The 16125-nt window shown below is 25.2% G+C and overlaps 1 protein-coding gene across 2 annotated transcripts in view; it reads left to right on the forward strand.

Moving 5' to 3' along the window:
* Positions 1-2381: 2381 nt before the first annotated feature.
* Positions 2382-16125, forward strand: part of uif (sushi, von Willebrand factor type A, EGF and pentraxin domain-containing protein uif) — a 37820-nt gene continuing 24076 nt past the window's right edge. For both annotated transcript variants that reach the window (XM_015329162.2, XM_015329167.2), the window contains exons 1-2: positions 2382-3198; positions 12710-12785. In XM_015329162.2, the coding sequence (XP_015184648.1) occupies positions 12714-12785 (72 nt within the window). In that variant the 5' untranslated portion in view covers positions 2382-3198; positions 12710-12713. The remainder of the gene's footprint in view (positions 3199-12709; positions 12786-16125) is intronic.

The raw sequence follows: 16125 nt of genomic DNA on the forward strand, positions 1-16125 counted from the left end.
CGGGGACATTGATGGGTTTCAGGTAACACAAATGCCATATACAGGCACTGTGGGCCCTGATCAGATGAAACGATATATTCGTCCACGATAGAAATAAGGAAATCCGTAAATTTAAATATAAATTCAATATGCGTCATATCTTATCTTATATTATGCCTTATGTCTCATGATAGTTTATGCGTTACGTCTTATTTTTTATGTTAGTTTAATAAGTAAAACTTGTGAGTGAGTGTTTGTTTGTGTGAATATTCCGTTGGTCGGGGGCGACCAAAAATGTCAGTATGGCCGAGCTGTAGGAAAACTGGTATTTAGTCACTCAGTTATATATATATAAGAGTGCGAGTGTATGGTATACATGGAAGTGGTTGATGAAGGATTTGTAGCGATATGGATACGAGTGCATGTGACAAGAAAGAAAAGCGTACGATATCGGCTGGCACCATCGTTTGTAAACACTCCGAAATCTCTCGAATGTTCCCGAGCCGGAAATCGGGAAGAAGTCTTTTGTTTGACCGATTGGGAATAGTCTGGAGATTTCTAGAATGATTAACGGAAGTGATCGGGACCATTGGTGGGGTGAATGCATATATAAACGCGGTGAAGAGGGCGATCCTCGGCCCTTCTTGATTCGGTGTGACGAGTGAGTGTTAAACGAGTGTAGTTACGGTTACTTATTTTGCTTTCGGTCTTTAAGTCTTTGTTATATTATAATAAACATTTCTTTTATTCAATAAAAGCTTCTATATATATGTCTGTCCGTCTGAAACCACGCCAACCACCACCACACCACCCCCACAATCGTATACCTTATTAAACAAAATCGTTTCGTGGCACATCTCCGGTCCAATTACGGCTTTCATTCAAGTTACCAAGAAAAAGAAATCCACTATGCCATCCATCGACTTACCAAGAGTAATATAGAACAACAACTGCAATGATCTCGCTCAACGACCTTTCTTATTCGAGCATTGATGTCTCTCAAAGCTTGTACGCCTACTTACAATCATTTTAAAAGTGAACGTATTTTATTTATAAAAAATCGTTTGATAATCAAATTCATTCTGATAACAAATACTCCCTCTCTTTTCTTTTTTTTTTTTTTTGCAAAAATCATTAATGTTAAGTAGTTTATTTATGGAACGTTATGTAAGATGTTATTCATGATTATTGCAATACTAATCGGACATTCATCTATGATGCGTTTCTATTTTTCTACGGAGTTTAGCATTTTCTTTTTTATTTTTGTATTTTTTTTTTGGTTTTAAATAAACGTTAAATTATCATCTACAGTATCTAAAAATACTATAATTTGATGAGCAAGATCGTGATTTCTGAAAGATCGTGTACCTTCTTCTATGCAATATAAAGAATTGTTTCCGTCTCTCTCTCTTTTTTTCTTGATTTTTTTTATCTTTATATTTCTCTTTCGTTTCCTTTCTTTTGTCAAATAAGACGCTCTAGAAGAAACCAAGTTATATTACCCTTGTATTCTCTCTCGTTTAATAACACGAATCTTTTCTAGCGTGAGCGACTGCAAATCCCATTGAAACCGAATTTGCCGGTAGTTAGAGCTAGAACGTCTACGTTCACGTCTCGCTTATTTTTGATCAATTGTTTTTATTGTATATTTGATTAATAACAAATGAATTTAAATCAAAAATAGATTATAATTAGATTAAATTATAAAAGTAATCCTAGTAATTGATTTATAACCGATTCAATTAATTAAAATAATAAAAAAAAAATATATCAAAGATAAACACAAATCATTGTGTCCATCTTTTAAAAGAGAAATTTCCATTTCAATTACATTTTGGTTATTATTTGTTATTCGTTTGTTTCATATTAATAAATATAAAAGAAAATTTGATTAGGAGATTTATAAAATAATATTTAAAAAATAATAATATTTATAATTGTCAAATTAATTAGAATAATAAGAAACAAATTACCAAGAAGATAAACCAAATCTTTGTACCTATCTTTAAAAAAATATTGGTTGCAATTTGTTATTCCCTTATTCCATATAAATAAATACAAAATAAAACTAGATTATTTATAAAATAATATCTTATTTATAATTGTCAAATTAATTAAAATAATAAAAAAATACCAAAAAGGTAAACCAAATCTTTGTACCTATCTTTAAAAAAATATTCCATTGGTTATAACTTCTTATTCACATATTCCATATTAATAAACATAAAAAACAAACCCCATTAATTAAAAAATTTATAAAATAATAAATCATGATCGAACACTTCGTCATTCACATCCATTAACAGAAGTCTATTATAAGTTGTATATTCTTTCTTTACCTTCATCTTCATCTACAAGTAAGAAGAAGATCTCATTGGAAATCGAAAGCCTAAGTGCGTCTCGGTAATCTTCGGCCGAAGATACGAATATAACCGAACTATAAAACGTCTTCTCCACCTTTTATGCTCGCCTACGTTCACGGCTCTTTCCTTTTTCCCTTCAAGTCCCTCTCTTTTCTTTCTCTTCCTTCTCTCTCACGTTTCCTTGATGAAGGAGAGAAGAAGAAGTAAAGGAAGGCCTCCCTCTTAGGTAGGTTAACTCACGGCGCCGTTCACCTGGACTCAAAGAGAGAGTTAGTAGTGAGCTCTTCAGTCTCGAAACGGTGGGCCGGAGAAAAGGAGCTCCGTGACCCTGAATTTATTCAAAAAAAAAAAAAAAAAACAACAAAAACACACCCTTTCTTTCTTTCTATTCTATTTACTTTATTTTATTATCATCACTAATTATTATTATTATTATTTATATTTATTTAGAATTGTGATTATAAAATCTTTTCACATTTACATACATACTATTTGTTTTCATCGAATTTTTGATTATTTTATTTCCAAAGACATTTTACAATTAATTTCATCGTGTAAGAATTGATACTTTCTATTTACGTTTATTACCTTGATCGATACGAGAAAAAGGGTGTAACTTCGTGAAACAACCTCGAGGAGGTCCTTTATCGTTTTCACCAAACAACCTTGAATAATTTTCGCTCTGACCACGGAATATATCAGAAAGAGAGAAAACAAAAAAGGAAAGAGACTTACCTTAGTGCAGTGACTCGATTCGTCGAGTGGATTCCATAGAAAGGATCCAACTTGGTGTGTATGTATTGTACATGTACCCAGGGAATAGATCGTCTCGTGGAACGTAGAGGAGAATACAAACGTAAGTTTTATTAATAAAATTAAATAAAATATAAAAATGTGTGTTTGTATACGTGTATTTCTTTGTGTTACACGTGCATGACAGACCATTTCTATATATATATATGTATACGTATTACGTATATATGTATAATATACTCGTATCTTTAGAATTTTGTCGAACGCGTGACTGCATCTCGTAGGAATAAAGAATGAGAACAGAAAGAAAGAAAAAAAAAAAGGAAAATAGGATACCAAGGGATCTTCTTTCGTGTTGAGGCGATGTGCCATCGCAAGCGTGACTGTTGGTTTCCTGCTGATCGTTAAAGTCGATCCCTTCTTTCCCGCCGTTATTTAGTTAACGTATTACTGCATTTTTTATGAATTTTTTAATAATTCATTTTGTATCTTACTATACTTAGTGACAACAGGTTTCATCTAAAACCTGTGTAATTAAAAATACAACGAAAAATTAGGAATATAAATTATGGGTTATTCAATAATTTAAATGTTGATATTATTTATATAAATATTGTATTAATATAATTATAATAATAATAATAATTATTATAAATTATATTAATATAAATTAATATAATATAATATTATACAAATATTAAAAATAAATATTTAAATATAATATTTATTTAATATTTATATAATATTATATTGATATTATATAATAATATTATTTATGTAAATATAAATAATAATTTAAATATCCAATATTTTCTAATATAATAGTTGTCATAGATTTTAACTAAATATTTCATTTTATTTATTCCTAATTTTATTTTACAATTATTTAACGATCTAATCAGTGATATTAATTAATCGAGGATGAATGGGGAGGGTGTTTATTTTGTTTTATTGGAAATAACATTTAAATACTTTACCCAACGATAATACTGAAATATTTATACTTCTTTCTTTCTTTTTGTTCATCCAAATATTTAATTACAATATAAAAATAATCTTTTCAAATATTTTTCGTAAGAACGTAAGAAGATCTTTGATAAAACCTGTTCTTGCGTGAGGATCTTTTGAAAGTTAAATACTATACCGGATCTAATTCGTATAGCGTAGAACTGGTAGGTTGAGTTAGGTAGGTTGATAGGTAGGTAGGTGGATCTGTAGGTAGGATGTTGAGATAGTACAACTATATATATAGTACGTAAGAATGAATGTTTCGTCAGGTGGTAGGTTCTTTCGTGTAGGTAGGGATGGTATCTTCTTAGTTTTACAATCTAACCAAATTGAAATATTCAAATATTGATAGTCCGATAGAAAACAAATCTTCAAAATTATTAATCATACTTTAAACTAGTTAACAAATAGAAGTAACATAATTTCTAAGGGGTGAACTAAACCTAACTAAAAGTTGATTTAATTAATGTAAGAAAGTTCACAGGTGATACAGTATTAATTACGACCTTTAAATTCATGGTTTAAATAGGAGTTTAGGGTTGGTATCTTGATTAAAGGTAAACCATTACAACTTGTATAACATTTCAATCATATAACTGATACTAATAACTGAAAGTAATTAACATTATTTATGATCATTTTTTAAAATGCAAAATTATTTCTTCAAGGACGTTGAATAAAAACGCATGATTATTTACTGCCGTTTATAAAAAAAAAAAAAAAAAAAAAAACAGAAAATAATAATGTAATCAATTGATGTTATAAATGTATGCAAAATACTTACAAATAATGATGAAAAAAAAAGAAGAAAGCATACACGTACGTACAGGTGCGTTAGATAAATATACCTGATAATAATAATAATAATTGTGTAGCAACCGTAAAGAAAATTGAAAATGAAACATAGGAAGCCAACAGTATGTTGTTCTAATATATTTTCTTGATCCAGGCAACACACATACAGCAGCCACGCCCTGTATGCTATGGGTATTAAGAAAAAGAGAAAGAAAAAAAGATATAAAAAGAGAAAGAACAGAGTAGTGTATATATCGTGTACATAGGTATGCTTGCTATTCGCTTAGGCGCAGCTTCGTAATTTTGTTCGAGCGTTTACTTCGTCTTCTCCGAGTTGGTGTTCAACGTTGTTGCACTTTCCTTGCGCGTGGAAGCGAACAACATCATGTTTCTTGGTGCTTAGAAGGTGGTAGTGGTGTGCCAGCAGTACGATGTGTTTTATCGGTCAACGAACCCCCCCCATAAAACGTGAAAATCTTTCTTCTGTGTCACCAACACGTGGATTTATTTACTTTATCGAATAATAAAAAGATTTAATTAAACTATTGTAGTATTTGGGTGAAACAAAAGTTTTATGTATTTTTTAATTAAAATTTGTAAAGTCAACTTTATAAAAACAAATTGCATTATTTGAAATAATATAATAAAAGCACGAAACTGATTTTAATTGTAATAAATAATGTAAAATCATTATAATTAGATATTATTATCATTCGAGAATTAAAATGTGTTACATGTTAAATAATATAATTAAATAATATATTTATTTTATAATAATATCTATATGATTAATAAATAATAAATATATTTATAATTAATAGAGTATATTAATTATTATTTAATCAAATAATAATTAAACAATAGTAGTATTAGAATGAACCAAAAATTTCGTGCACTTTTAAATAAAAATTTTTATAGTCAATTTTTTATAAGAAACAATTGCATTATTTGAAACACAACACGAAATAAACGCACGAAACTTTGATTTTAATCCTAATAATGAAAAATAATAGTGTAATAATAAATTAATTATATATTATTATCATTCGAGAATTAAAATGAGTTACGTGTTAAATAATAATTATTTACAAGAATATTACAAATGAGATAGTTAAAATTTGATCGAAATTAATTAATTATATCGGATAGGTTTAATTTACTATAAAAGTTATAATATTATTGTACTTTAATTGTAAATAAAATTCAGTTATAGAACATGTGCATTACGATAGAGCGTGTAATTACATAATACGTTTATTCGAAAGCGGGACGTTCCTTCAACTATATTATACACCATAATATATTGCTAATGGCTTTTGCTAACGGAATTTCATGATTCCCAAGATAATTTCAATGTTATTCAAGTCGAACGATTGACTAACGTTAGTTTTAACTCGTAACATTTATCAATCGATAATATCAAAAATTGTTAAATATTTATTTGTTATTATTTTTTGAAATTCTTACGATACAATATGCGTGTTCAAAATATGATAATAAACTTGAAAAAAACAAATAATCGTTGAAATCAAATAAACTTCAAAAACAAAAATAATCGTTGGAATCAAAAATTGATTGTTTTAAATAATTATTATTAATTTCAACTCTCGTAAATCAATTAAATATAACTCATTATACATAGAATTTTCATATAGGAAGAAATATCTTCTTACTTAGCTAAGAATTTAATTTATTCGTATGATTCATATTGAAATACCAATGTTCTAAAGTATTATTTAAATTATTATTATTATTTGAATATTTCTCTTATTATTCTTCACTTTTTCTTATAAACGTGAGTTCACATTATTTTCAAATAACGTCATTTGAACGATGCACCTATCTCATAATTCGATACAAGAAAGTTTCTAGTAAATAATAAGTTTTATGCTTGAAATGTAATGAAAAACATTACATCAATAATATTACGTCAATATTCATACCTGCTTTTATTTTTTTATTATTATTATTATTAAAATATATATATTATATAGAGACTTATGTAGTATATATATATATGATTATTACATCATTGAAAAATCATATGGAAAAAAAGTAAATCATATGAATTATTTTTAACTTGCACATGAATTAATTCGAAGTAAGATTACGAGAATAAAAAGAAAAGAAAGAAAAGAAAAAGCAGGTGAAATTGTTGTACGCACGTGGACAACACGTTGAGAATTCTTTGATGAACGTTTACGATATTACGTTAAATGGTAAACGAATGAAATGGTAAAAGGGGGAACTTTACTCTTTAGCTATTTGCAAACGCACAAAGACAAGTTCTTGCTCGAACTTCCTTTACCGTACATTTCCCACGACCTATTCTTTAAGCTTGCACCCACAAGTAAAATCCGCAATCCTACTACTCTGATCCTTGCAAAATTCTTCTTCATCCTCTTCCTTGCAGTAAGCAACATGAATGCTGTTCTTTTATCATTTTCATCTGTACTTCTTTGTGAACGTAAAAAAGGCTAACAATACACTCATACGATTATATATTAGATAATTATATATTATATAATCGTATGAGAGAGAAAGAGAGAGAGAGAGAGTATTGCATAAATTTATCTAAAATTTAATTAATTAATATTATATATTAAATAATATAATATAATATTATATATATTTATTAAGTATATATAATTATATATAATAATTAATATATAATAGTATTATTATATTAAATAATTTCCTAATTTAATTTCAAATATTGATTACTTCAAAATTAATTAAATTTCAGAATACAATTGTTTTTATATATAATTATTATGTATTATTAATTATGTAGCATTGATTATTGTCTCAAAAATAATTTATAAAATGCTTATAAATTTTCTGATATAATTTATTATTGTTAGATCATCCATGTATTAATCAATTTATTAAAATTGTAATTATTTAATTATTTAAATATTGAATATGATGAATAATTGACAAGATATTTGCAGATATTTTTATTGAATTCAAGTACTTGTAAAATGCATTTTGATTAAAAAAAAAATTGGCAAGAAACTAAGTTGAGTTTTTTAACGAACGAAAATAGAAGTACCGCTTGATATCATCCGATCACGATTTCCTGTTGGTCATACATGGATTTCCGTTTGTCGACGAATTTGGTGATGTTACAGACGTAATATTTATCTACAATTTTTAACGAAGATCTACGTAGCATTTAAATATGCAGTTTGTAAAGATACCATGTATGCATCATGTCACTCATTGTCAAACGGGTTCCAGTTATCGAAATAATAACGTCAACGTGATAAGAATACCAATGTATTCTACACACACTAACAAATTTTACATTTTATTTGTTTAAATAAAATCAATCAGTATCATTTTATTTTTTATTATTATTACTATCATAATTATATTTAATAGATTGTCAATATTATTAAATATTATTATGTTAGCAAAAATAATACACATTTTATTTCTATTTTTAGTAGTATGAATTAACAATGTTTTTAAATTAATAATTAATATTTATGGGGTTAGTATTTAAATATTAATTATTCCAAAATAATATTAATTAATAATTAATTATATATAATATACAATATTAATATAATAATTAATTTTGAAGTAATCAATATTCGAAATTACATTAGAAAATTATTTAATATAATAATACATAGTTAAGCTAGGAAAGAATTTAATTTTCTTGTGTTTAAATTGAATCAATCAAATAGAATTCTTAATGTAATAAGATGATTGACTGTAATACTGTGGGAAACGTCATGCTCTAGTGAAGACGAAGACTGTGTGACTGATAGACGTGAACAAATGGTTGAACATAACGTGTTTGCTTATTTTTATCCTTTGTAAATTATAAACAAATAAATTCCAACATTAAACACATTTACCTTTCATCGTCATTAATATAACGTATTTAAATAAAAAGAAAAATGTGTGTGATTAAACAAATAAATAATCTTTCTGATAAAAATTGATAAAGTTTCTTAAAACAAATCTGTTTAAAAATTAATTATGTTTGAACATATTCTTACATAAATATTTTTATGAAAATGTATAAGTATTTAATGTTAGTATTTGTTATATGTATATATTTATTTAAAGACAAAGAAATGTAATGGTAGTAATGTAATATAAGTTTGAAGTATCACACGTACACACATATACTTTTACGTTACTTACAAAACCACAAAAAACGAGATGACCTTAGAATCGTGTGTATCCTTCTTCGTATTTCAATTTATTATCAACACAGTAGTGTCTGTTGTCTGGTAGCGATGATCTGCATCCAGAAGTGAAATTTAATATTATGCAGTTTTATATTCATGATGAGATGTCTCAGTTTTTTTTTTTATTACAATGGTATCCATTTTATAACCTTACATAATCGAATGAAAATAAATTACAATAATTATAGTTACGTATTAATATTGATCAGGTCAATAATCTTCAAAATTTTTAGACTTTCTTTTTTGTTCAATTTAATTGTAAAAATTTTATTTTTATAATTGAAACGAATTATATTTTTATAAGAATGCACGTGAATCTTCAAAAATACTTTACCGATTGTTTTTAAAATTTTGACACAACGTTGCATTCACATACAGCTAGGTTTTTATTACATTAATTTATTTATAAAATAATTAGTTAATTTAAAAAAAGAAGAAAAAGGTACATGTAAGTCCAGTGCCATCTGTTAGCCATAGATTTTGGTGAATGTGCGAAACATTTGAACATAATCTAACCTTTATCTATAAAACAACGTCATATTTTAAAATATGAAGTAGAAATTTATTTCTAGTTATGTTTTTATTGTTGAGAACTTCATGAATAGATCCATTTTAAGTGGAAAATCATTTTCTAACCGTTGGAAGGAAAATTGTTCACTAAGCGAAACTAAATTTCATTTAAACACGCAAAGAGGAAAATGATTACTAGATTTCTTTCTTTCTTTTTCTTCTATTTTATACAAAAGGGCTTGTAAGTTTCTATATAATTGTTCGTAAAAATTTCTAAAAACTTTTCTTCGAATTAAAAAAGAAAAGATGATCGATTCTCAATCGTTAATGAAACGGAACGTGTACATATAACGGTAAATTACAATCATAAAAGATCCACTTTCGGAAAGTATGTTGAATGTAACGAAAATATTCGATTAATTCGATGAGATCATTTTTTTTTTTTTATTAAAATTAAAAGACATGTCATGTACATCTTTTAGAATCATTTGAAATGTTTGTTAAATAATTTTTATTTTAAAACAAAAGAAACCTTAAAATCCTATTCAAGATGCAATAAAAGTGGGTTCACGAATGACATAAAATTAAAGTATTGTATTAAAATAATTAAAATTAAAATATTTCAACAAGTAGCACGATGTGTTTACAAAAAATTTAGAAGATTAAAAAATAGTAAAAATATTATTCATTCGAATAAAATTTTTAATTTTTAATAAAACTAACTTTAACTTATTTAATAATAGAATTATTATTTAACTTTTGTTTACCGTTAAAATTTGCAAAAATTTCTTTCGTATCTAGTTGAAGCTTTATAATTTTCTTTAGAAAAAAAAAAGAAGAAATGATATATATGTATACGTGATAAATACGTGACCGACTTTTGTTCTATTTAAACGCCATTTGTATTTCGTTAGGTACGTCATTTCCTTTGACAAAGTCGTTACGCAGTCTTACTTTATTCACGAAGTGTTGAACAGTGTATTTTTCAATTTTTCAAGAAAAGAATATACAATTATCTTATATGAACACATTTTCTTGTAAGTTTTTTTTTTTACCAACAACAAAATCACATAAGTATTTATTTAAATCATAAAATTATCTTTATATCTAGTTGTAAATTAAACTTGCGAGTTTGTGTTTGTAAAATGTCTGCGAAAAAAAAAGTAAAGTATTATCACAGGTATAATATGGTCAGGTGCAAGGTTTGATGCCATGTTTTCCGCCGGATGTACGCCTGATAGCCATATGTCTTTTATAGGATACAACAACGTCTTTCGATTAACTTCAACAATACCGTTACATCACGTTACATTCTGGGTGGTCGTTATTTACTTTGTTAACTTCTCAACTCAAAACTTGATTTAAACAAAATTTGATTTACTCAAGACTTGACTTACTCAAAAGGGTTGATTTTCAAGATTCATTTTATCTTATTATCAACAGATCCACAAAAATTAATCAAACATATTATATTTATTGTTTTATTCATTTATGTTTAATAATTTTATATCACAAATGTATTTAATATATATATTTACATTTATATTTACATTATATTTACATATATATATTTATATTTATATTTATATTTGTATAAATGTAAGTATAGGATCAATGTATCAAGTTAACAAAATAAAATTTGACAAATTAATAATAACATAAATATTAATATAATTAATAATAATAATAATTATAATAATATATTATGTTATTAATAATATATATAATTAATATTATAATTAATTATAATTGATAATATATATTATGTTATAATATATATTATAATTATAATAAATAACACATCAATCAAGGTTAATCTTTTGATCAAATTTCATAAACCATGATTAATAATTTCTTTTTTAAATTGCAATCATTAATATTAAAAAACATAGAATATTTGTTCGACGTTACAAAATTTTATTCAAGATGAATATTAAAAAGAATATTATCGATGAACAACGAAAGGGTCAAAGACGGGGATAAATTTTAATATGCGTTATACAGGGTGACAGGATAGAAGGAGGGAAGAGGAGGGAAACGATCGAACTGCAGAAACCGTAAGGAATTTTACGAGTATTTATATATATATGTATATATTCTATACTCGGTGAATTGCTACGAAGATACCTTCCGCATACTTTCAATTTTTGTAACTCAACGATACTTTGTATGTTTTTTTTATCAATATTAATTCTGATTTATCATTTAAAATTCCAAGAACTATAAAAATACATCGATGATCCTTACAACGTATTATTTTACCGTAAAATTAAAAATAAAAATTAACAGAGTTAAAATAATTATTAGTGCACACATTTTCATTTTTAAGAAATTTTATACCCTTTTTGATTCTTTTTTTATTATAAATTTAATTTAAAAATAAATTTCTAACCTCTTCAAGGACGATTTTTTGATGGTGAGATAAAAATAAGTTAATGTTTTTTCTTTTTTTATAACTGTACATCGAAAAAAACCATTACAAATGCAAAATCAAAAAAAGGTTTACTTTTTTGATTTTTGTTCTACTTATTATTGACATTAACTATAATTATAAAAAACTAAACGTCCACATATGTGGTCAAATGCATGAAGAGGTTAGGATAACATTTAAACAAAGAAAAATATTATTATTGGAAAATAATGGATAAATTAATTGTAATAAGTGCATTTAATTAATTTAAATAATTGTAAAAATAATAGCAATTACGATTAAAACGTTCTTACTTTAACATTTTGTTCATTCTAATGAAATAATTTCATCACTCATGCACAGTGATGATTTCGTAGGTTAAATTGTCCTGTAATGTAAGAAGAATGTGTTAGGATATTAAAATAATTATTAAATAATCGATACAAGTGTCTAATGTTGTCTAAAAGCTCGAATTATATGATCGGAGTACCGTCCTCTACGAGATTCACCTTCAAACTGAATCGTTGACATCTATGAGAGTTCTTATATTAAATGTTGTTTATATGACTTTCCGAATGTTACGCATGTGTACAACGGTAATAATATTCCTAATAAAGAGATTTTAAGATTAAAATGAAATTTTTAACGTTTCAATAATTTGTTTTTTATTATTGTTTCAGAAATATGCTGATAAGAGAACTGGCGGCCATACTGGTCGCCTCCCTCTTGTGCCATGTACGGCTCACGGCGTCTCAGGTGAGTTTAATTAATTAAAATATATAATAGAATAATTATATACATACTATGACATATTAGAATTGTAAAATTAGGGTAGTAGTTTCTTTAAACATTTTATCAATCAATCGGAAGAATATTTTTGTAGTATTTCGAAATTCCTAACCTAACAATTTAGAATGATCAATAAGAAAAATGAAATATAATAGGATTTGTAGAATATTTTTTATTCGTTCATTTCTGTAATAATATAATATCATTAGAGTAATCGAATAAAATTACTATCCTTACCTATTTTTCTTATAAATCATTCAGGAAACAAGGTCACGCGACATTTACCAATGCACGACAAGTCGTAGATAGTTTTTTTAAACGACAACTGCATATCAATCATCGTCTCCTTACGAAAAAGAAAATGATAGAATTCAATTATTTAACACGTTCTTTCTTTAGGTATGATTCGTCATGGGTTAATGAACCATGGCTGTGTTCTTGTCCAATGTCAAAAAATAATAATTTGTCTAATTAAAAATAGAATCATTTAATTAACAAATATTAACAAACAAGTAACATTGAATAATTCAAATTATTCGTCAAATAAAATAATTAAAAAATTCGTCAAATTAATCAAATAAAATAATTCATTATTTTTCATTTTATTTTAATAAATTTGTTTTAATTAATATATAATTATTAATTTTTTGTTAATTAATAATTAATTATTTTTAATTTTATTATTAATTATATTTAACTCTTTTTTTATTATTTATATCATAAATATTTGATACATTTTAAATACAATTTTTTTCATTATAGTTTTTTATATAAATTTAATTAAATTTAACAATGACACAGATGTAAAATACTTTTCTATTGCATTATGTGTTTTTGTTCATTCATGGAAAAAAATCTGTGAAAAAAACGGGAAAGAAAAATATGAAAAAAATAAAAATAAAAAGGGGGTTGAAAGAAGGAGAAAGAGGAGGATCGATGAAATCGGTTAGTATTGAATTCGATTTCGAGTCGCGTTGCTGTTACGCGCGGATGGCATAACGGTGACGAATAACGGGTCCGGTCTCGATGCGACGGATAAAAGTACGCGTTCGTGTTGGCGAACACCGAAGAAGAACGGAAAGTATGTAGGTGTCTACTTTTATCTTCTTATTTTATGCTTCATGAAAGGAAAGAGAGAGAGAGAATGAGAGGGACAGAAACATTCGAATAGTTTTATCATATTTTCTATTATTTATTTTTTTCTATAATTTTTTATCAATTTTTCTTATTAATTTATTATTATTTTTTCACCTTTTTCTTTGCAACAAAAACAAAAACAAAAAAACAACGAGTAATAATTTGTCTAGTAAGAAAATAAAAATTGTTGTTTTATAATTAGTTATTACAATTATTATATATATTTATAAATGTAAAATAAAATATATTATATATATATATATATATATATATATATTAAATTTAATATATTATATATTAATCTTATACATTATAAATTATAAAATTTTTTATATTTTAATTTTATATTAATTTTATATTTCAATTTATATAATAATATAAATATATACTAATATTATTAATATAATAATTTATATATTAATATAAATTATAAAATTTTATATTTTATATTAATTTTATATTTAAAAAAATTATTTTATATTAAATGTTATATTATAAATATAATATAATATAATATAAAATAATTATATATTTTAATTATTTAAAATTTTATAATTAATTTAATCAATCTATAAAGCTTCGAATTATTTAATATTACATTAAATAAAATATCTTTTACTCAATAAAAATATAATATTGCAATGTTATAACAACTTTTTTTCGAACTTAAATTTATTTCTAACTATCGCAAAATTCGTTGTATTTTAATACCATTTTTTTCTTTTCTTTTTTTTTTCTTAGTTTATCTACGTTTTTTATTGTCACATTTTTCTATTTCTTTGTATCATTATTTTTTTCTATCTATTCTTTTCTATTTTTTTTTCTAAACTGTTTATCTAACCACCCTTCCCAAAACCTACTCCTCTCTCTTTCTTCATTTATTTTTTCTATCATTGTTGATATTTCCTTTTTACTCATTTCTTTCTATTTTCTAATACTACTTTTCCATTTCCTATTTCTTTTTCTATTTCTATTTCCCTTTCCTTCATACGAGAAATATCCTTGGGAAATTAAAACCACGGAATACGAAATAATTCTTATTTAGGTGTTCCGTGGAAGTTTCAGTGTTTGCCAGTTTCCATTAAGTACCATACACACACACACACACACACACACACACTTACACACATTTAATGTGGTGTATAATACTGAGAGACCGAGGTGAAAGTGAATTTCAGGATAGGCATGCACGCATTCGCGCACGCATGCGTATATACTTATACATATACATGGAATTAAGCTTTGACTCTCTTTAATACACAATGTCACAACACATGTATGTTCTTGCAACATATTTGCAACTATAGGAAGTGTTAGTTGATCAAAATGGGCAAGTTGTTTGAGAAAACCGGTTGATATCAAATGCGTAGGTGAGAAAAGTTGGGAAGGGTAGAATTAGAAACAACAACAAAATAGAAATAAAAAAAATGTACGATTGTTTAAAATAATTCGTATTATTAAATTATTATGGTAATGTATAAGCATCGTTTTGTTTATAATTATCGTTAAGGTACAAATAGAATTTTTATACCGTTGTTGAATTATTGTTACTTTTGGCCCAAGTAACATGTGAGTAAAGTTAATTGTATGATACGTAATCGGATTGTTTATAATGATCACATGTTACAATGGAGCGAGAGTAATTTCGTGATATTCTCCTTTTTTTTATTTTGTCATTATTTTAGTTTTCTTACTATAGTAACTTTCTCGTGGGACTATTCGTGGGAATTCGCATTGTACGAATTATTCTACTGCTTTCATATTTTTGGTTCTGTAATAATTATATATATATATATATATATATATATATATATATATGTATATATATAACATGTAATTATACATCTAATCGTAACGTGAGAAGTAATGTTTCTGTTCGAAAAAAACCTAAAAAAGGAAGAAAACAAAACAAAGTAGCAAAGTAGCAAAAATCGTAGAAACCTGAAATTAAATTTTACACATTTGTAATAAATGAGTTATTTATAATAATGTTTATATAATATAAATATTTTTATTATGTTTATATATTTAATTATGTTTATATAATTTAAAAATTAAATCAATAGTTAATAATAGTTAATAAATAGTTTAAATAGTTAAAGTTAATATAAAAATTTTTATTATATTTATTATTTAATATTATATTAAAATATAATATAAATAATTAATT

Source organism: Polistes dominula, unplaced genomic scaffold, assembly GCF_049000335.1.
Source record: "Polistes dominula isolate Pdom_NZ unplaced genomic scaffold, Pdom_raw_medaka contig_12, whole genome shotgun sequence".
NCBI lineage: Eukaryota > Metazoa > Arthropoda > Insecta > Hymenoptera > Vespidae > Polistes > Polistes dominula.